Source organism: Rhinolophus sinicus, chromosome 3, assembly GCF_057876585.1.
Source record: "Rhinolophus sinicus isolate RSI-liver-muscle chromosome 3, RSI-T2T, whole genome shotgun sequence".
Lineage (NCBI taxonomy): Eukaryota > Metazoa > Chordata > Mammalia > Chiroptera > Rhinolophidae > Rhinolophus > Rhinolophus sinicus.
Window position 1 is genome coordinate 192,716,243 of NC_142503.1, and position 23,440 is coordinate 192,739,682.

At 40.2% G+C, this 23,440-nt stretch overlaps 1 protein-coding gene across 17 annotated transcripts in view; it reads left to right on the forward strand.

The window, feature by feature from the left end:
* UNC79 (unc-79 subunit of NALCN channel complex) overlaps nucleotides 1–23,440 on the forward strand; it is a 233,386-nt gene that overhangs the window by 150,041 nt on the left and 59,905 nt on the right. For 10 of the 17 annotated variants that reach the window (XM_019745590.3, XM_074327017.2, XM_019745539.3 and 7 more), the window contains 8 exons: nucleotides 1,476–1,762; nucleotides 3,878–4,060; nucleotides 4,892–5,054; nucleotides 7,592–7,741; nucleotides 8,336–9,556; nucleotides 14,980–15,087; nucleotides 18,292–18,408; nucleotides 21,103–21,186. In XM_019745590.3, the coding sequence (XP_019601149.3) occupies nucleotides 1,476–1,762; nucleotides 3,878–4,060; nucleotides 4,892–5,054; nucleotides 7,592–7,741; nucleotides 8,336–9,556; nucleotides 14,980–15,087; nucleotides 18,292–18,408; nucleotides 21,103–21,186 (2,313 nt within the window). The remainder of the gene's footprint in view (nucleotides 1–1,475; nucleotides 1,763–3,877; nucleotides 4,061–4,891; nucleotides 5,055–7,591; nucleotides 7,742–8,335; nucleotides 9,557–14,979; nucleotides 15,088–18,291; nucleotides 18,409–21,102; nucleotides 21,187–23,440) is intronic. The other 7 variants (XM_074327011.2, XM_074327013.2, XM_019745573.3 and 4 more) reach the window with 6 other exon arrangements.

Consider the following 23,440-nt stretch of genomic DNA (forward strand, 5'->3'; position numbering starts at 1 on the left):
TGTTATAATTTCTTAGACTTACCTGATTTCACTGCCTTTTCACTCATTGTCAACTATCCCTTCTTAGTGTGTCACTTTTGAACAGACCAACATTCTTCTGATCATCTGTGGCACACGGGACAACCTAGCTTGCTGCTACCTTCTGTGTCGTTGTAACCTAGTAAATTCTGAACTTGACGTTGTCTGCGTGCCACTGCTCCACAGAAAAGTGTCTGGGCTTGAGACAGCTGATTTTCACAGTCCCCAGAAACATGTGTTCTATCTTGCTTCTCTTGCTTGTGTCCTGGAAGATTGATATTTTGACGCATTAGTTGAGGGGTTCATGGGTATAAGTGACTACTTAGCTCTTTGTTATATCCTTTATACCATAATTACAATGAATGTGACCAAAGTTTGGCTCATAATGATTTGGAATCAAAGCTACTCATCATGAGCAGAACTTTTTTTGCGGGATGAGTGAGGAGAATGCTGGTGTGTATACTTACCTAACCCACCAGGCAAAAACGGTTTTCAAGTCAGAAATTCTGATGCTGCTTGTCAAAGGAGGGACGAAAATGCAAAGGTTATTTTAAATAAGCCCCCAAACATAAACATAGATGAGCCAACCTCACTCTTCCTTCCCCAAACGTCCTGCACTAAACCAGATCAGAAGAGGCAGACAAACAAGGGAGACAGGGTATAATTTCTGACTTTGAAAAATAGCAGAGAAAGTCAATGTCAGGGAGAATCTCAGATATAATTATTTATTAAGTTAAGAGTAAGTCAAGGGCTAAGGTATTTTTTTCTTTCCTTGTGAACTTTCAGCTCACCTTCATGTGCTGCTTTTTTCTGTTTTTGAAAGTTCATGCTTTCTTTCTGTCTACGCTCCGCCCCCCATATGTTTCTCATTACATACAGCAGGGCTTATAATTTGCTATTTATAATTTTGACTGTGTCATTCAAAAGCTACACTGATAATATCTCAGGATTTGAAAAAGAAACCTTTTTTTTTTAACCAGCTGATTTATGAACATACCTGAATTGAGATAATAAACAAAATTCAGTGGATATTAGAATATTATTTTTGTGGTTATTCTTACATGCTTATTTTCCAAAACTGGAAGGGAAACTTCTCTCTTTTTTATAATCACTGAGGATAAAAATCTGGCAAGATATTTAAAAATTCCCTAAATTCAAAGTTTATTTAGGTATTTGTCTTGCTGTTCGAACATAACCTAGCTTTGTAATGCCTTATTTTTATTTCCCCTCCCTTATTACTCTCATGTTATTTGGTTATTGGTGGACCTAATAACGTCCCCCCATGGACTAATGCTTTGCTTAGTAGGCCATACTGTGCCTTTAAGTTGGTCTAGACCAGAACCTTGAACTAACTATTCAGTGGCAAAAGCAAGAATGGTGCCTTACCAATACGTGAGGTTTTAGTGTGAGCCTACGTGTGCAGGAGCCCCCCCTGATGGCCTGCCTTTCACTGACAGGACAACAGTCCCCTGAGAATGATAACACCATCAAGGACCTGCTCCCAGAAGACGCTGGGATCGACCACCAGACAGTCCACCAGCTGATTACCGTGCTCATGAAGTTCATGGCCAAGGATGAGAGCAGCGCCGAGTCAGACATCAGCAGTGCGAAGGCATTCAACACGGTCAAGCGGCACCTGTACGTCTTGCTCGGCTACGACCAGCAAGAGGGCTGCTTCATGATCGCACCTCAAAAAATGCGCCTGTCAACGTGCTTTAATGCGTTTATTGCAGGAATTGCCCAAGTAAGTGGAATTAACAGCTTTCAGAAGTCATACCGTTAGGCTCTTAGAAGAAGCAAGTAATTAAATTGTATTTAGCCAGCACTGGTTGAGTGGAGAGGTTTGTACAAGTTACTTTATTAGGCAGGGCTGTGTGGAGGGGAATATAAAGATGAGTAAGACCCGGCAGCTTGAAGTCACAGAGGGAGTTTGGGATTGTGTGTGTGTGTGTGTGTGTGTGTTAAAATAAACATAACATAAAATTTACCTTTTTAACCATTTCTCAGTGTACATTTCGGTAGCATTAAGGATATTCACATTGTTATGTAATCATCACCGCTCTGCATCTCCAGACTTTGTCATCATCTGACACTGAAACTCTGCCCTTTGAACAATGAGGGAATGTGGGGTTTTTGTTTGTGGGTGTTTTTTTCTTTTTTTATCCTTTTTCATTTTGGCTTCAAGTGGAGTTGAGTGAATCATAACTTACTTCATGTCCCATTATCATCAGTAGCTTTTCCATGTTTGTCTGCTCCTCCTAACTGCTGTGTCCTATACCATGGTGTGCATCTACCAGGCTTTCTCCATTCCCCCAGCGATGGACACTTACATTGCTGCCAACTCCTCACTACCCCAGACAGCTCAGCTGTGAACATCCTTGTACATGCACCTGATCCACCAATGTGAGAATTCCTTTGGGATGTGGATCCAGGAGCAGAACTAATGGATCGTGGGGCATATGTGTGCCTCCTTTGACCAGTGCTATGAACCTGACCCTCCAGGAAAGTTGCCCCAGTCTGCAAAGGGCATAGGACCTGGGTCTAGAGAGATCTGGATATGAATTTCAGCTCTGCCACGGTCATGAACTGTTATGGCCTTAGGCATTCTCTCCTTGTTTGCTCACTAGTAACAGATTTTTAAAGAAAGATCAGAGACAACGTATTGCAAAGCACCTTACCCGGTGCCTGTCTCATGGCAGGGACTTAGTGATGGTAGCTGTTATCAGTCAGCTCAAATAAAGTGTAAAATAAAGCCAGGTGGGAAGCCATACGTATGTAGTTGTCGCTCGCTGATTGCTAGATGGATCACCACAAACACTCAACTATCTATTAAGAAGAGAGGATACACCATTTCAGACACCAAACCCTCCCTCCCTCCTTCCTTTCTTCATCCCGCACTTCTCTCTTTCTAAATCAACGTTATACATATTCATTTTAGAAATATAAGCAATAAGTTAAAATACAAATCTCTAGAAAACCTAGGACAAAAATAACTTACTGACATTTTGGTGTATATCACTAGCTCCAAATTTATAACGTATGCACATACATGCATGCATACATCATATACATATACATACATCTGTGTATGTATATGCATGTACATTTTAAATAATGGGATCATGGTATACATATTGATACATGTATATATAACCTTCTTAAAACCTAAAATATATTATGAAGTTCACATAGTGTAAATAAATTTGTATCGTATACTATTTAATGGCTACGTAGTAATCTGCTGTAATAAAAGCAATCTTTTATTGAACTAAACCCATATTGTTGACTATGGAGGTTGTTTTCAATTTGGGTGGCTATAATGCTGGATAACTGTATTCATCCATCTTGGAGCTCTTGTCTGATTATTTCCTTAGGCTGTATCTAATTGCTGTATAAGGGCTATGTGCTTTTTCTTACTTCTGAATACATGTTGCTAGATTGCTCTCCTGAAAGGTTGTATTGAATAATACTCTTGTCAGCGGTGTCTGAGGATGTCCATTTCCCCACATGATTTCCAGCACTAGGTGTTTGGATTGATTCTAAGTTTCATTCCAGGTAATAGTTTAATTGGACATTTTAACAGATAAAATGTCATTTTCAATAGATAATTAGATAAACAAAATAGATAATTAAATAATTGAATAGATTAAAACTGTTTTAATATACACATGGTTTTTTTTTTTTTAATTTCTTGTGAGTTTGGACTTTCCCCCTTTATGTGTACCGGCCATTACTATTAATATTTTGTGAGATGCCTGTTAAATATTTTGCCTGTGTTTTGATGGTTCAAATGTTTCCTTTTGGCTTATAGGCGTTCTTTATATTTTTCCGTCAGTTATTCCTTTCTGTCCTATTTCAGGTAATGGACTATAACATTAACTTGGGAAAACACCTTCTCCCCTTGGTGGTTCAGGTGCTCAAATACTGCTCTTGTCCCCAACTACGGCATTATTTCCAACAGCCACCTCGTTGTTCCCTCTGGTCCCTAAAACCTCACATCCGGCAGATGTGGTTAAAGGCCTTGCTGGTCATCCTTTACAAGGTCAGTTGCTGTAGTTACTCCTTTTTGGGGTGGAATGATTCTCTTAGCAAGGAGAACATGTAGTAGACCTATGTTGAGAATTTTGTGCGATTATAATTTGACCTTCAGAAAAAGAGTTATATTGTGCAATTAGGTTGAGAAGCAAAGAGCTATTGGAATGAAAATAGAAATGGAGGCCACGCCAGTGTATACTCTTGAAAATGTTGAAAGAAAAAATGATGAATTGTAGGACATTCATCAAAACTTCTATTGATGCTTAGGATCTCCTATTTTATCTGTATATTAATTGTTATGTCAGAAAACAAGGAAAATATGTAAAATTGTATTCATATACCAAATGTTTCTGCCAGATAATTTTCTTTTTAAAAATTTTATTAAATTTATTGGGGTGACATTGGTTAATAAAATTATACAGGTTTCAAGTGTACCATTCTATAATACATCATCTGTATATTGCATTGTGCATTCACCATCCAAAGTCAGATCTCCTCCTGGCACCATATATTTGACCACCTTGACCCTCTTCCACCTCCTTCGCACCCCCTTTCCCTCTGGTAGCCACCTTACTATTCTCCAGCTAATTTTCTTGAAAGGAATTGTAACAACGAACTGGCCTGTGTTGCCATCCACGGTTTAGTGCAAGAGACACCTTTGACAAGGGAATAGTATCCTTTGTCAAAATAAGGCCATGATAAGCATTTGTGGTTTTGATTTTCTGTATATTTCTTTTCATCCCAGAGAAATACTGAGAAAACTATCTAGCAAGATCAAGTGGAAACGTACCCTTCAAACTAACCATTCATATTTTTCTCCCTCCATTTTACCGAGCAGTATCCGTACCGAGACTGTGACGTCAGCAAGGTCCTGCTGCATCTGATTCATATAACAGTCAATACACTCAATGCACAGTATCATAGCTGCAAGCCCCATGCCACCGCAGGGCCTTTGTACAGTGACAACAGTAATATAAGCAGATACAGCGAAAAAGAAAAAGGTACTTTCCATGTCTTCATTCTATCCCAAACCTACCTTGACTATGTAATACATTTCTGGGCACTGTTTTTCTTAGGAGACAGAGGAGTGCCTCCAGATATCATTTTGGAGTCAGAACATCACTTACTGCTTCATTAATTTTCTAACTTTCCCATGAATGTTGCTGCTTTAATTTTTAACAAATGAGCAGTCAAGAGAAATGATGGATATGCTTCTAAAGTCCGTTTCATGAGAAATAGTGTTTGGTAAAAAAAAATGTCTGCTGTTTGGCTAAGGAGCCTTTTCATATGCGATGGAAACACCTTACTTTGGACTGTGAGGTAAATATCCATTGCCACTTAGTGCAGCCATATAAGCTTGCCGGTCTCGAGTTTGAGCCCGAACTTCGTGCTCACAGATTTGAACAGAGTCTAAATTTGCTGAACTGCTTCTTCTTAGCCATCTTATTTAGTAAGAATTGATTTAAGGCAACTAAAATGAAATAGTTTTGCTGCATAGGTTCACATTATTTACAATAGCGATACTTTTTATATTTATAGTTTTTCCGCAAAGGAGGCAGGAGAATAAAACTTTAGATAGAGTAAAATTACAGCCTGAATGTTTCTAAGTGAGGGCTGGACAGCCAAGGTGTATATCTTAGTGCATGTCATGGGGTGATTAGACTTGTAAAAGGTGGCATCATCTAATCCAGTTCTTGGGAGAAAGCCAAGTGTCCCATGGCTCTTTGGGGTGTTATATAAAGTGGTATATAGTGGTATTAATAGAATCTGATTTGGTAGGACTGCTCTGGAAATATCTCCATAGGATGGATTGGAGCCAGCATTCGACTGTTTGTTTATTGCTGTAAGGTCCAAGAGTCTCGGTTGGCCATAGATGGAACTCTGAGAACTAAGTTCTGTCTGTGATAAATATTTTGTCTTCCAGCTTAGGTCCTAGTTTCTGGGAAATGGGTAGATTCAGTTAAGCTATGGATATCCTCAATGTGTGTCAGTATTTGGGCCAATCCCAGATGAATCTTTCTGGATGGGAGTCTTTCCGTCTCTATCATTCAGTACATTTGAGAATTATTTCCAAGTTATGTAATGGAAGTTGCTTAACTATTTCCTTAAAAACTTGTATTCTTCAAAGGAGTATATTTTTTAAAAGGTAATGAAGAAATAAAACAGATCACTGTGTTGTATCTCCCCAGAAACACAGGAATTTGATGGGCTTTCTCATTTTTGTGGCAGTTCACTGGGAGTTTTGTATCCATTTTGATTGTTAATGTTTATTTTTTATTTGATGAAAAAGATCAGTATCCTTAGTTTATCTAACATCTACTGCTTCAAATTTCACTGATTTATAGACTTCTGTGTATTAGGACAGGATCAAAACTTAACTTGGTGCTTGTATTCCCAGTCCCCTTATACTCAAATCTTAAATAATCATAATCACACCTGAGCCTCATTTTGTTATATAGGTAGGTAGATATATATATATCTATATGTGTATATATAGATATATATATCTAGGCCAAATGCTATGATTTCAGTGATATTCAACTCGAATAGTAGGTAAATTCCATTTATTGTGGTACTAAGTGCATTTTAGTAGCCTTTTCTCTTGCTGCTTTGTACATGGCTTTGGTCTTTCCAAAGGATGAAAGAACATTTGTTCAGTAAACTTCGTGGGTTGCCATGTAGCAACCCTTTCCTCGTTAATATGTTTTTGGATTTACCTCTGATTTAAAAGTGGCCCAATGGGGATAGAAGAGGACGTGGACGCTTGACGGGCCCTCTTAAGTGATCAGTTTATTTATGGAGCCTCAGGATGACGAGTCAAAGATTCTTTCTGGGATTCATAATTGTGACACGGGGCAAACTCCTCAGAGAAGAGTCTTACTTAACTAGGGGGAAATGTTATTTTCTGTTTTCTTTTTCCTTTGTTTACTCTTTCAGTCCATAATCATTTGTGGAGCTTTTGAGATGACCAGTGGCTTTTCTAAGCTTTTTCTGTGTGCCGTGTGTTTCATTACCAAATGTAGAGTACAGTATTTTGCATTCACAAAGCGTAAGGTGCATGTGTTGTTTGGCTGTGTCTATGCCAGCTCTCAAATCCCAAGAAGGCATCTATTTTTGGAAAGGGCGAGAGCCACTCATTTTGTTTAATTTTCTTTTGCCAAATTAGCCTGAAAATTCACCAAAAGCAGGAACATTTAAGCAGTGTTGCAGATTCCTGACGTGTATGTGTTTTTTGGTTTTAAGTGCATTGGAAAAGTTTCTGCACAAAGGCTCTGTTGGAATACTGAGATGCCTCTCTTAAAAATGCTGCCAGTTGTTAACATGGAAAATGAGAGGCGACTTTGTAACAGGTTGCTCTGTTCAGCATGTGGACGATTTGACACCTGGGTGAAATACCTAGCCATGGCTGGACTTGGGCTGGCATAGAAACCACCCCAGTTCTCGTTCCATATAATGCTTTCATTGAAATGCTTGTGTAGACACAGCCTACGAGAGAATAACCTCTTAAGTGTAATTTTGACTTTCTCTCCCCAATTAGAAGAAGATAGTGTTTTTGATGAATCTGATATTCATGATACACCTACTGGACCCTGCAATAAAGAGTCTCAAACTTTTTTTGCAAGATTGAAAAGGATAGGCGGCAGCAAAATGGTGAAATACCAGCCGGTTGAGATGAATATTCAGAGAAGTATGAATTTTTTCCTCTTAGTAATTTTATGCAGAAATGTTGTACTCTACCGTTTGTTTGGGGTGAAATCTTGATTTTCTTATGTTCCTACACATTTTAATACCGTTGATTTTATATCTATGTATGCACAAACAGTATATATATAGACACGTTTATATATATACGTGAATTGACAGATATCTCATTAACATCACGATCGTCCTAGAGGGCCATTGCTTGATTTGATTTGTTGCAAAATGTTTGCTTCTCTTCCACACAATTTGAATACAATTTCCTAGACCTGCCTCAGCCAAAAGCGATCTCCCCGCTCCTGTGCACAAATGAACAGAGCTGAGGAATTATCCTGAAGCCTGATTTTGGAAATATGATCTTAAACTGCCACGGCGGGTTCCTCCATTCCAAAGGTTTCTGGGTTTTGAAATTAGAATGAACCTTACAAAAACTTGTCCAGAAAGTCAGTGTTACCTTCTGGTGGAGCTGGGATGGTGATTATGATTCATTCCCATTGTGTGCCCAAGTATGAGGGGGGAAAACAAAAACAAAAACGGTGAAATCTCCCAGTAAAATAGTACTAGCTTTTTCTGTTTTAATCAGGTGAAATAGAGCTGGCTGAATATAGAGAAACGGGTGCATTACAAGACAGCATTCTACACTGTGTGAGAGAAGAAAGCATTCAGAAAAAAAAGCTGCGCTCTTTAAAACAAAAATCTCTTGATATAGGGAATGCAGACTCCCTCTTGTTTACATTAGATGAGCACCGTAGGAAGTCCTGCGTAGACCGGTGCGACATAGATAAGCCTCCTGCCCAGGCTGCTTATATCGCGCAAAGACAACACGACCACGGACGTCCTAGACAGAATTCCACTACGAGGCCTGACAGTACTGAAGTTCCTGAGAACCCTGCTGTGGACGGTTTTCAGGAAACGCGAAGGCCCGTAATACCAGAAGTTAGGTTAAACTGCATGGAGACTTGTGAGGTCAAAGTTGACTCGCCAGTAAAGCCTGCTCCCAAAGAGGACTTAGATCTGATAGATTTGTCCTCAGATTCCACATCTGGGCCTGAAAAGCGCTCTGTGCTCTCAACTTCTGATAGCGACTCTCTTGTGTTTGAACCTCTTCCCCCTCTCCGAATAGTAGAGAGTGACGAAGAAGAGGAAACCATGGACCAAGGAAACGATGGTGCCCCTGGTAAAAATGCTGCCTCCTCGCCCTCCATCCCCAGCCACCCCTCTGTCCTCAGCCTGAGCACAATGCCCCTTGTGCAAGTAAGTGTGGAGGACTGTTCCAAAGACTTTTCTTATAAAGACTCAGGAAATAACCAGTCAGCAGGTGGCAAGGACTCCAGCCTCATAGCTCTGGGAGACCCCACAGACTCTGAAGAATCATCAAAGCTGGAGGAGCTGCAAGAGTTTTCCAGTGGCAGCCCACTCACGCTTAAACAAAAACGAGACCTCCTTCAGAAGTCGTTTGCTCTTCCCGAGCTGTCACTGGATGATAACCCTGAGCCCAGCTGTGAGGACGAGACACACGGTGGGCTGATGGCAAGTTCAGGGGCAAAAACGGTCCTGCTCAAAGTCCCTGAAGATGGTGAAAATCTAACGGAAAGTGAGAAGCCCGACACGAGTGCCGAATCGGATACGGAACAGAATCCTGAGATGAAGGCTGAAGAGGAGGGAGCTGAGGAATCTGAGTTTAAGATTCAGATTGTTCCCAGGCAGAGGAAGCAGAGGAAGATAGCTGTGAGCGCCATCCAGAGAGAGTACCTCGACATCTCCTTCAACATCCTAGACAAACTGGGGGAACCGAAAGACCCAGGTAAGTGTGAGTCTTCTTTCTCCAGCCTTACATTCCAGTTTGTGCATCTGACTCGTTAGGGTCTTGGCACTGACTATGCATCAAACTGTCAATCTTATAATGTCCTGGAGTGACATTAAATGATTTCCTAATCCCTCTGAATCCATTCTGCTTACTTGAACGTGTTGGATTCTGATGTGGTTCGATTGGCTCCATAAATATTTTCGTATTTGTTGTTTCTAGTCTACAGTCAAGTCTTGACCATCCTGGGCAATGAGAGGCAATGGTTCATTCATATCGAGAGAGTCCAAATATCATTTTAGCTGTCCTCACTCAGCAAAAGTCGTTAACTTGAACTCTTTTTGATTTCTTTTTATTTTTTTATTTTCTGCTATGGTTTAGTGAGCTATGATGTAGTCCAAAGGATGAATAAACATGAAGGGCTAAAATAAAGCAAAGAGTGCTTAGAATGATGAAGACTTGACTGTATAATCATGTAAGGCCTACAACTGATTATGTATTTTAACCAAATATCGGCAATCTGGTGAACATTGTGTGCCATCAGGAACTTAAAAAAAAAAGTCCCAGAGACAACCAAGACCCTAATCCGTGGTTACCAGTTGATGGTGTAGTTGTCACAGCACATGGATTTCCTGCCTTAAGGGCCACTTTTTGTGTTTCTTTGGAGGCACAGAGATAACTGGCAGAAGTGGCAAGCTGATAGCCCACCTCACCCTAAAACAGAGTCTTCTGCAGTATTATCATGATACTGCTTCTTTATTTCACCGCTTAGATCTAAAAAAGAAAGTGACTCTTCAAAAAAATGGAGTTGGTCAGGGATGATTATTTTATTAGATTCACAGACTCTAGAACATTGAGAACTGGCAATGATCTTCGAGACCGCTAATGTAATCCCTCATTTCTTTTTAATTTTTTTATTGGGGAACATTGGGGAACAGTGTGTTTCTCCAGGGCCCATCAGCTCCAAGTCATTGTCCTTCAATCTAGTTGTGGCGGGCGCAGCTCAGCTCTAAGTTCAGTCGCCGTTTTCAATCTTAGTTGCAGGGAGCGCTGCCCACCATCCCATGTGGGAATCGAACTGGCAACCTTGTAGTTGAGAGCTCGCACTTTAACCAACTGAGCCATCCGGCCACCCCGTGTGATCCCTCATTTTTCTATAAGAGGCAGCTGATACTGTGGGGGAGTGATGTGCCTTGTCCCAGGTCACACAGTCAGGCAGTGGCAGTGCCAGGACTGTTCTCCCAATCCCAGCCCTACCTCTCCCACTACTCCACACAAAAGCCACTCCTAAGAGAGTGGGCTCAGCTTTTATTTGCCTGGGGATTTCCTGAGGTTTCCAGCTGCTTCCGACTTCATAGAACAGAGCTGTGTACCTCAAAGGGGCTCTGTAAAAATTTGTTCAGTGAACAGTGGTGTATTTGGAAGAGGTCATGCTCCAGTCGGGCAGAGGGAAGAAAAAGATCCCGATAATAACAAGAAAATTGAACAAGATTGCGAGGGAAACTGGGATACTTTTTATCGCTTAGAGCCAGGAAAATTTCTGCCTGTAGGTGGAAGAAGGCATCGGCCTTGAAACGACAGAGGTCTGTAAAGTGAGTTAATAAGAAACCATGTAAAATCTACAACGTGGGTATATATAACATATAGTGGTATGTTGTGTGTGTATGTGTGTTGCCTTCTTTATTCATCCAAACTTTCAATGCCTCTGCCTATTTCACATGATGAGAAGAAATTTCCACAGCCTCCTACAACCTCACCTTCCTACCTTCCAGCGTCTGCTCTTATACACCTGGCCTTCCTGCCTGGGGCTGTCTTATGTTCCTGTCTAAAGCCAGCCTTTCCACATGTTGACAAGATTCCGTTTCTTTTCCTTACTCAAGGATATAGGCCCAGAAATTCTCCTCTCTTTCTTCTCCCTTAGCTTTTTCTTTCTAAAAGTTTCTTGACTTGAGCATACAAGCATAATCTTATTTCACTATCTTTAAAAAACATAAAAGCTCTTGATCCCAAGTCTCCCACATATTAACCCATTTTGTTCCGCCCCTTTTAGGAAAACTTTTAAAAGAGTTGCCTAGCCTATCCCTATCTCCAATTTTCTCCCATTCTATTCTTTCTAAAAAGAATTCATCGTTCCCATGAAGCTTTCATCCCCACTAGTTTTCACCCAAATTTCACTTGCCAAGGTCTACACTCACTATCTTGGTGATCTCATATACCCTTATGGTTTTACATATTGTCTGTATGCGGAGATGACTCTACCTGTTGCTAGAATAATGGTGTGTAACAAGCATAACGTCTCAGCAGCATCCAACAGTAAGCAGTTTGAGAGTCTCTTGGTTACCTGGGGGTCGGCTAATCTAGGCTGGGCTTGGCTGGGTGGCCAGTCTCCTCCTGGGACCCATGAAGCCTGCGAATATTCTTCTCATGGTAATGAAGGAGGCATAAGAGAGCAAGCCCAATGGTGCCGGCACATTTCAGGCCTTTGGTCATGTTATGCTTGCAAATACTCGGTTAGCTCAAAAAAATCACATGGCTGAACCCAAGGTCCAGAGGGGAAATATACTCTACCTCTGTGGTGAGGGGAACCTCAAAGTCGCATTGATTCAGGGAGGAGTAAAGAATTAGGGCCACATCTCCCAGATACTGTATGGTATGTACTCGTACTGAAAAATGATCAGTTGTTTATCTGAAATTAAATTTTAATTGGATGTCCTCCATTTTATCTGGTTACCTTAATCTACCTTCAAAACATACCTATAATCTTGACCCTTCTCATTACTTCTCTGCTTCCACTCTGGTCTGAGCCACCATCCTCTCTCACCTGGGTGAATTGCCATAGCCTCCTAACTAGTCCCCTGCCTTCTAACCTTATTGACTTCTTATCTTCCCAACACAACAGCCAGTGCTTCTTTAAAACATGAGAGTATAACATTTTCTGCTTAAAACCCTCCATTGGCTCCCCATTTCTTTAATAGCAGAAGCTCAAGTCATTTATATTCCTAGAATGCTTTACGTGGTCCCATTGCTCATTAGCAGCTCTCTGACTTTATTTTGCACTGCTCTCTCCATAGCTCTGCTCAGCCACAGTGGCCTTTGCCATTTCTTGACCATCCCCTACATAGTCTACCTTAGGGTCTTTACACTGACTGTTGTTCCCGCAGGTGGAAACTGTCTTCCCCGGATATCAGCCTGACTCACTTTCTCCCTTCTTTTAATTTTTTGATCAAACATCACGTTCCCATTGAGACCTGGACTATGCCACATCCTTCCACCTCACCTGGCATCTTGCAATCTCTTTCTCTTCTACAAACAATTAACTCTTCTAACATGCAATCGTTTATTTACTTCTATGTATACTATTGTCTGTCTCTTCCCACTAAAAGGATAAAATCCTGAAGGCAAGGATTTTGTTTGGTTTGCTTGCTGATTACATCCCAAGTGCCTAGGATGTTTACATCCCAAGTGCCAATATTTGATGAATGAATGAATTAATAGTATGACATTTTCTGCACATCGCTATAAAAAAAATTGATTACATCCCAAGTGCCAATATTTGATGAATGAATGAATTAATAGTATGACATTTTCTGCACATCGCTATAAAAAAAATTGAACAGAAATAGTTTAAGCTAAGTGTATAGCTCTATTCAAGTGTTTGTTATCTTAAGCTGCATAAAAATGGAAGGCTTCATAAAATGATTTAAGAGTAAGCAAAAATTGCCTGGATTAAAAAATCTTGATACACTAATGATTGTTAATAACTACCTTACAGTAATTTCTTTAAAATTAAAGACACACCAAGGATTTTAATAAGCATACCAAACCTCTAAAAGTCTTAATAATCTTTCAAAGGATTCTTCAAAATTAGCTTTAAGCTTTCTTGTTCTGTGTTATTGGTGGGATTATTACTGCAGCATACATCAAACAGATACGTGTCAGAGGTAATTATGCACATTTTTAGCTAGTAGTTTGGGGAGCGTATCTAAGAGAAAAATAACCCAATCTTTAACATCTTAATGACTAAGGTAATTTAAAATGGGTAGTTATTTATGCTTTGTTAAGAGAATTTGGGAAACATTATTACAATTACACCTTTTTTTTGTTATCAAGTAGTTATTAATGTGGTAAGCATATCTATTCAGAAAGACCTCTGAAAATCAAAAATAGATGTTTCAAAATCAATGTTCAAAGAGTTTTCTCGCAGGTTCTCACCTAGGATGTATTTTTCTTTTATTTCTGACAGTTTTGCAAATTTTGTGATCATCCAATAATAGAATAGCATCTTCATACTTAAATTGTACGTATGTTTGGTGGCTTGCTCGGTGGCAAGAAAAAGCGATTGGCCATAGGAAAAGGATGAGACAGAGACCTTAGTAAGCTTAAGAACTTGAAGCCACTTGGGGTGGGTATCCCCGAGTTACATATAGCATGGTGCCATCATGAAAACCCATAGTGATGGCTCCACATTGCTCACTGTGTTCACTATATATTGCTGCTTAAGATGCCAAGGAGGTTTGTAAAGAATTTTAGGTTTGCTATGATAAACCGTTCAACTTTTCAAAGAGGGATAAAGGATAACCTTTACCTAGAATAATGTGGAGGTACCTTGTTTCCCATTATTGATAGATTCATAGGACAGTATTACATGCTGAATATATTTCACCTGAGATATATTTGTCAAAAAGAAGAAGCAAATGATACAGTCTGTTTCTTGCTCAACTAATAAAATATAAAATCTGAGTTAACAGCAAATATTTATTTCATGTTAGATACAGTCCCTGCTCTTAAATTACTTGTGGTTTAGGAAAAGTTATAGATGAGGAAATAGAAAATTACATTATAATGTGTTCAGTTAGGGAGAGGTTAAGGATGGGGTGCTCTGGAATTATGTCGAGTGTCACCTGATCCAGTTTTTTGTTTGCATTTTTTTGGGGGAGGAGGAGTCCTAGAAACCTTCCTGGAGGAGGAATTTTTTTGTATAAATTGACATGTAAAAGGAATTTGCAAGACAAAGGTGAAGTGGTGAAATGATATAGGTGGAATGACTGTAAACATTAGTTTATTTCAGTATTAGATGAAAAGAGATTCAGTTCTGGAAAGGTTAAGTGACCTGCTCAAGGACAGGCAGTGTGAGCATGCCTAGTTGTACTTTTGTAATTGTGCTCTCATTAATCTCTGAGGGGCATATCCACAGATCTGCAGAGTATAATGTGCAAGCAATTCTCCTTGGGACTTGGAAACCAGTGTGTGTGTAATTCCAATAGGGTAATTAGCAGGGTCAGAAAGCGTGTAATGGTATATAATGGTTATATAATCTAAGTATAATGGATGCATTAGGCAAGAGGGGAAAAGATATGTGGAAAAGGTTCTTGAACTTGCTTTTAATCAGTGTCCTGAGTTTTAAATAATATTTCTGTTTGTAGATCCCGCTACAAAAGGACTTTCAACTTTGGAAATGCCACGAGAATCCTCATCTGCCCCTACATTAGAAGCAGGTGTGCCGGAAACAAGTAGCCATTCCTCAATATCAAGTAAGATTTCCTGTACATTGATTTTGGAACATTATCTTCAGCATTATTTTCAATTTTCATGCTCTTGGTATTGTTATTTTCTTTTGTTAATGTTGCGTTAGCTTCCTAGGTGACACTATGTTGTATGTTCTCAGAGACCCTGAGTGCGGGCCCACTTTCGTCTGATAAATCAATGTGGTTACTGATTGGCCAAGAACCCTAATTTATTAAGGGATACTCATTAAATTTCATCATTCAATAAAATAAGATTATATATTGCTAGCCTAAACATAAGATACGGAACTGGTTTTGGGGCAAGTGAAAAGCATTGTCCATGGCAGAATTGGTACACAGGACACCGTTATTGAATTTGAATCACCTATAGCATTGGCAAAATTTTATCTGGGTTAGGTTATCATAAAATAAATGTATCAGCTAGCTCGTGACCCCAAAGTCATGACTGCACCTAACCCTTTTGTATCAGAAAATTAAAATGGCATGAAATTTTACAAAATCTAGAAGAGGCAACCATTTTGAAACTGGCTTTCTGTTGTTGGGTCCTAGATTTTGTCATGAGGAGTTTTAGTTGCGTTGAGGTGAAAGTAAGGGTGTCCACCTGGCTCAGTGGAGGCAATTAAGAGACTTGAGCGTGGGAAATTCTCAGCAGGAATCAGAGATAGAAACAAAGGTCCAAGTTCCTCAATATGCTGGTATATTTTGTGTTCCATGCTGACACTGCCCCAGAAGCTGGTTAATTTCCATTTGACTTTCTTTTAAAATGAGGAGGATCCTGAAAAATCAGATAAAGATCTTTTCATTGAAATGCTGGACTGGTAGTGTGGAATCACATCATCATCTTCATCATTCATTCATTCATGAATTCATTCATTCAGCAACTATTTAGTAAGTGTCTATTGGACACTTGGGATCAAATGTGAATAAAGAAGACACACCTTGTTCTCAGAGAGTTTGCAGTCATAGTAGTAATACTAGCTGCCATTTATTTAACACGTGTTATGTGCCAGGCACTGTGCTAAGTGGTGTACACACGTTGTTATCTTATTCAGTCCTGCATCAGCATTGCGTGGCAGATGTTGTTGACCCCATTTGATAGATTTAAATACAGAGGTTTGGAGAGGCTAAATGCTTGCCTAAAGACCTACAGCTACTAAGTGGTAGAGACGGGAATTGATGCTTGGTCTGTTTGACTTTCAAGCCTATGCTCTTTTTAGTCTACCACGCTGCCTTGGACTAACTCAAATTCAGTTTAAATAGAGGTTATTAGCAATTCTAAGAAAGAGTTTCCATGGACAGTTATTTGCCCTTTTGGTAGCAAAGAACGGCTAGCTCTGAATATAGCGAGTCTTTTTTTGTCACAAAAGATCTGTTTGATAACATGATAAAATGCCTATTTTTAAGTCCACATACTAATATCATAAAAGTGTATTTTCTCCTCCTAATTTGTATGAGTCATCGCAGGAAAAAAAAAAAGATAATGGTTTCTAGTTAGATGTCCAAGTTGGGTATAATTTGAGATAGTCAAGACGACTAAATCAGTTTGACCTCAGGGCTAGTTAAATAAATGTATCACAAAATAAATGTATCAGAATCCCGAAGTCATGACTGAATGGAGGCCTTTTGGATTTAGCATGGCACAGAATTAGATTTCCGCCTTACTTCTCCTCTTCATTAAAAGCATGTGGTGGACAGCTCTTGGTGATGTGTTTGTTCTCGGAGGCATAATGCCAGGTACTTTGTCCACTGAGCTACACATTAAGGGTTTTTACTTGACTCTCAGGGAATTCTGTTGTCTTTAAAAACAACTGAGAATTGGAGAAATCATTCAGTCACTAGAGGTTTGAAATTCTTCTTCGATTGAGGCTGACAGATGCTGCTCATTGTTAAATTTGTTAATTCTTCTACAAGATGTCTGCTTTGGAATTTTATGGAAGCTGTACTTTTCAAGTGACTCATAAAATTGTAAATGATACCCATCAACCAGAGGAATCAGAGGTGTTTCATATTAGTTCGCATAGTCATTTCCATGAATTCCGTGAACATGGACTCCAAGACACAAGAATTCCCATCACACCCCTCTCTTCTAATCAGTTTATTACCTGATTATTTTGTAGCTAAATATGCCATGACCACCATGAATCAAACACCATGCTAAATACATTAAAAAGAATGTTATAGTTGATTTCCTATCACACCAAGTTGATGCCTTAGTACGATGATTGAAAACCTGTGTGTAACGTTCAAGGCTTTCTAGGGGCCATACACTCATCCCAGTTTCTATTGTCCCCTTCTGGGCCATGTCGTCCAGATCTTCTGTTTCTGAAATTGTCCTTATAAGAGAGTGAATCAGCACAAGTGCTCAGATACCCCAGTGTTTGGGATCATGCAGAAAAGGCACACGCATCAACGGTGCTCTGCCATTCTCACTGGGCTGGTGACAGGGATCGGTCGCAGAAGAATGGGAGGGCAAGAGGCAGGTGACTTTTTCCCTCAGCAGTCTATTGGCAGAAGTGCTTTTCATTGTTTTTTTGGTTTGGAAATGCTTATAACTCGACATTTCACTGGTGGGATACTTGCCAGTTCCTCATTGCAGGGTAAAAATGTTGCCGCTATTTTCTAAAACAAAGATGTGTGCTAGAATGTGCTTGTGGAATGTCACTCGATTCACATTTTTTCAAACAGTTGGTGGAGGCTCATGCAGACGTTAAAACAGCATTGACTTCCAAGTCCGCATGTTTTGGTTTTAGGACCACCTCTTTGCTGGTTGGTTCCAAGTAACATAATTTCATTTGTTTCAATTTCTCTTTAAAAATTGGGGTTGATATGTATCATCCTACTCCAAAATATACAGGTGTACACACACACACACACACACACACACACACACACACACACACGTACCTTTTGGAACAAGGCAGAGTACGTAAATAAAAAAGTAAAGGACAATAATTATGTGGTAACTGGGGTACATATTTACAGCTGCAGATAACTGCTCACAGGTACTGTTTCTTTCCTTACTGAGTGAAGAAAGGTACCCGGAATAACATTGTACCTTAGTTTCTCACCTGGACGGAAGCATACAGTTTACCAAACAATTATGAATAGCTGCTGAAGGTTCAATTAAGATTCTAGATGGATGTGTAGAGCCTTTGTGTGCTGTGCAAATCAATTCCCCCTAGTAATCCTCTCCTAATTTCCTCCATATAGCTCAGTATAGGCAGATGAAAAGGGGATCCCTGGGAGCTCTGACAATGAGCCAGTTAATGAAGCGGCAGCTGGAACATCAGTCTAGCGCCCCCCATACCATCAGCAACTGGGACACTGGTGGGTCAAGCTTTTTCTTCTTGTTTTACCTCTCTGGTTAGCTAATGCCACACCCTCTGTGTCCCCTCTGCTCCTTTGTTAAGGAATAGATCTTCTCTCGTGTTCTGCGGTTCAAATAATTTAAGAAACAAGTAATATAAGAAACCCTAAGGTGATGAATCAGTCTGTTCTAGAGCCACCTGTTCTTCCATCTAGGCTGGTCCAACCCTTTTTTTTTTTACCCCCGTCTAAGACCCAGATTCCACATATTAGGTTATCTATCTGGGGGTTAAAGGATGTAAATGCATAAAGGAGGCAGTGGAGTTATGATGCAAATGAACAAAACAAAACACCAGATCATCAATATTCTCTGTGTTATGAAGCACCAAAAAGAAGGGGGAGTATTAGTAGTGATAACAGTAACCAATGCAGCTTGGTGACGTCACGATCTGCCAGTAGGTTTGGGAACAGGAGCTCTGTGTCTTAGTCAGCAGGGTCACCAGGGTGCAGCTACACGCTCGTATGCTCCTACGATGCAGCTGCATCTAACCTCACTTTTAAAGTAAGAACCGGCTGCCATGACATGTCTATTCTAAGCATGATCACTGCGCGTTTTCTAAACTTTGTTACCACGCTGGGCACCTGTACTATTTTCTCCAGCCAGTAGTACTGCCAGTCCCGCTCCTTGGTGTGCCATCGTTCCCGTTTTGTTTCCTTTTTTTGAATTAAATGGGTCATTTGGATTACAAGACTACACATGGGAAGGCACTCGGCAGCATGCAGGCACTCGGAAAATGTCAGGGTTTATCACTGTGATTGGGGGGCCAGCCCTGGGATCGGGCTGTTTCGGTGTCTTGGTTGGTACTTTCTGGCTACTGTTATATGAGATGCTTTTCATATCCTTCCTTATGACCAAGAATTATAATGTCCACAAAACCAAAATCTTGAGATATTATTTCCCCCCCACAATCATAATATTTATGTACATTTCACCTTATTTCTCCACCCCCCCTTTTTTTAAAGAACTGGTTCTAGACAACTAAATCCCACACACTATACCCCATCCTACAGTGAATGGGTAGTTTCAACCCTCCTGGCCTTTATAAGGGTTCTCAGCCTTTTAAAGGTTTAGTGTTTTATCTTTCTTTTAGTGGTAAGTGGTAGTGAGTAATGAAATGGCCAACAGGCACAGGAGACAAGGAGAGAGACATTGGATAACCAGCCTCTAGAGTTTGCTGGGTTTGGGTGAAATCTTTGTGTGCATACCAAAGTGGACTTTGGTTCTCTCTTGACTGAGATGAAGCTAGGTAAGGAACTGAGAATAAAAGCTTTAGTTTGGTTAGTTCGTTAATAACTAAACACCAGCTTTTGTTAGGTTGACCTAGGGGGCTCCAAAAGTGTTTTTCCATACTTCCGTTTTTTGTAGCAGGGAGCTCCACCTAAGCTAACCATTTTACATTCTGATTACATTTACAACCCAGTTTGATTGACTCAGTAGCGTTATAAAAAGGCAAATAGATCTCACTTTCCCATCCAAATTTTAATCTAAAAAAATCTACATGATGCCAAATAACCCATTTAACTGAATTTTCACTTTCAACCAAACGTTCGCCTTCTTCACGTCACTGTGGTTTCTCATTTAATACCTGCCATTTACATGCTGTCTGAGTTTCTTTCACCTGAGTTTTCCTGGGCTTGTTTTCCACCCTCCATGTTGGTTCACTAGTCAACTGGTCTGACTAGCACTTCACCTCAGTATTCTTGTTTTTATTAGTGCCTTAAAAATGCTCCCCGAACTGACTCTGGGTGGTGAACACACACTGCAATATAGAGATGACGTGTTATGTTCTCAATATAGAGAATATATGAGATGATATGATATGGTATATAATTTCACTAAGGTCACCCCAATCAATTTAATAAAAATTTAAAAAAGGTCTCTCCCAATCTAAGACCAGAGGAGAGCCGATGAGTGTGTAGTTCAGTGTCAGGTGGCATGTCACTTTACACCACATATGTTGATTCAGTCACTCATGTCAGTCCCAGAAGAAGAGATCTGGTCATGTAGACACACCGAGGAAGGCGGTTGAAAACATGGGTCCTTTCACCTCAGCGTGCACCTGCCCGCTCCCAGGACACCTGCCTCCTCTCCGTCCATGCACCTCTGATGACTCGCTGCTTTGCCTCATCTTCATAGGAAACAAATGTTCCTGAAGCACTGCTCCTCCACGCCTGCCCCTACCCCCTAATTCCTATTTCAGCCCTCAGTCCAGGGCCTGTCATTGCCTTGCTGCCGTTTCTCCATGTTTTCTGTGTGACCGTGCTGGCCATTGCCTCAGATGATCACTTATGTATTAATTGATTTGCATAAAGCATTTTTTATCATGGCCGTAACATTAGTCTTTCATTTTTTCCATTTCATATCAAGAGATACGGAATTTGAGCTTTTGGGGGGGTGGGTAGGGAATCTGGACTTTTTGGGGATGGTTTTAGATGCTCTCTTGCGTTCAATTGCATTTCATTTACCTGAGTGGCAGGTTTGTCATGAAACCCCAACCGTCCCTACCCTAGAATCTAGGATGTGTCCTGTAAATGTTAATATCAATAATGATGACCCCCAAAAATGGCCCCAAGAGATTACTGGTTAAATTCTTTGTGTTGTGAATTGTGCTAAATTGCCCCCATTGAAGACTGAAATGCTCCATTTATCCACAGAACAGATACAGCCCGGGAAACGCCAATGTAATGTGCCAACGTGCCTAAACCCTGACCTGGAGGGACAGCCATTGAGAATGAGAGGTGAGTTGAGTCACAGAATCTTAGACTGTAGGCACCTGAGAGAAACTGTATCTGTCCATCCTCGAGCCACCCAGCGGGTGCTGAAATCTCTTCTTTAGCAGCTCCGTGAAGTGGCTCCAACCTTCCTTCGCTCAAACACGTTGAGGGAGTGGGAACTCATGACATCCCTCTGAGCATCACCAACAGAAAGTTCTTCCTTACAGGGACTTTCTAACCCTCGGGGCCACACAAGACTCTAGTCTAGTCTCTCTCACATAATTTTTTAGACCTTTGAAAATAGCCACCCATTGCTCATTCCCTCAGTCTTTTCTACACCACACGTCCCTGGGACCTTTGGTAATCCTCCCAATAGGTATCAGTTTTCCATATCATCCTGTATCAACTTCTCAGAGCATGGTCCATCTCACCTGTGTTCCTTCTAGAATGTTGAAATCATAGGTGAATAGCTTTTCAGCTATCTGAAATTGCACAGAATGTATACTTGACTTTCTGCTGCTCATAGGAGCAAGCTGAGAATAAATTTGTGCTAAGATCATCAGGGTATGTATTTTCTAAATTCATCTCATGGCTAGTTAATCATACTTTTGTTCTTTTTTTTTAATTCAGAAAGCAAGTTAAGCTATCATTTGTAAAAACCAAAACACTAAAAATGAGTTATGACCACATCTCTTAGCTAGTCCCTTGAATCAAACAGTCCTTCTCTTCTAATTTTCCCTAGGAGTGAGGGGGTGTTTATTGCCAGCTTTTTCTAACACCTGTTTGGCCACGTAGCAGTTTTAGCCCCTGTAGCTGACCAGGTGAGACTTGTCTCACTTACGGGCCTAGGAAAAGCTTTTGTGAGCAGAAACCACGGTGGTCGAACAAACTGGTGCTTGTCCATGATCCAGTGACTCAATAGCTGCCAAAATGGAATGAGGTAATGAGAACAAAGACAGCAGTGAGTCTCTTTCTCAATAAACTGAAGAGTCCACTGTTGCAATTAGGGGATCGATGGTGTGTAAGCATGCTTTGAGACAAACCAACGCCTTTCTATTTTCTCTTATCTCCAAGATTCCCAAAGAGGCTTTTATCAAACTCTCCAGCTTTGAAGTTGGGCCTTCGAGGAAGTCTGCTCTTTATTCTAAAGTTTCTAAGATCCTTCTGTTTCTGTTCGTAGTTCTATACAGAGGGCATGTAGGGTATTCAGTAGGGGAACCAGTTATGGTGTCGTCAGAAGTGTGGCCAACAACTGGGAGGGATAATGGGACTGCTTTACCTGTTGCAGACTTAATTGTGACTCAGCTATAGCACAAGGCAGCTGAGGCTTCATGTTTTTGCATTTCGCCCCTTCTTCTTGTAGTTTCTTTGTTCCCACATCGTTAGCAGTATTCAGCAATCCTTTGAGTCAGCCGGTATTTCCATGTGAGGGCCAAGGCCCAATAACGGAACCCGTCTGCTTTTAGAGATGACTGCCATGAATATTGCATCACACATTCAGTGTTGTCACACGAGTAAACAACTTCACAATATTATAAAAAATACTTGTTCCTTGTCATTTACATTGGGTAATGATTGGCTTGCAACTACCCAAATGACTTGGATTCTGTCCCTTTTCTTGACTTGAATTGTGATGTCTATGTAAGAGTAATAGGCAGCAATCTTTTGAAAGCCTTGCTTCAGAGACGTTTGTTTTTTTTAAAAATCAATTTCTTACGTTTCTAGTAAGACTGTGTGTATATCACCATACATCTTATGGTCTGAATTTCTCCACTTTTAGCACTGGCATTTCGGCGTCTGGTAGACAAGGTCTGTCAATATTCAAGAAATGTGGAGTATTGGATTTAAACTTTCTGTGTTTTGGTTTCTTGAAGCAACTTCATGCTGTTAACCTTACTGTTTAATAAGTAATCATGTTTTGTTTTGTTTTTAATCTTGGCCCAGTTCTTGCCAATTTTGTACAGTTAATCAGTTTATACTTCGTGCTTGTAATAAATACCGTTGCTTCCACTCTAAGCTACATCTTTTTTTCTTAGAAGTGAATCAAACAGATTTTCTTCAACTATTTAGGATAAGAACAACAAATGACATAAAATAAGTCATAAGAACTGTTCTTTTGTCCTACTATCTCAAACCATATTCAGTGTTTTACAAAGTGCTCACACAGCAAATACGAAAAGCTGCAACACACATCTGTTATAACTTCCGCTGCAATAAATGCAACATCAACAAATACACAAATTTCATCTGTATCAATCTTAAAGGTAGAATTACTAAT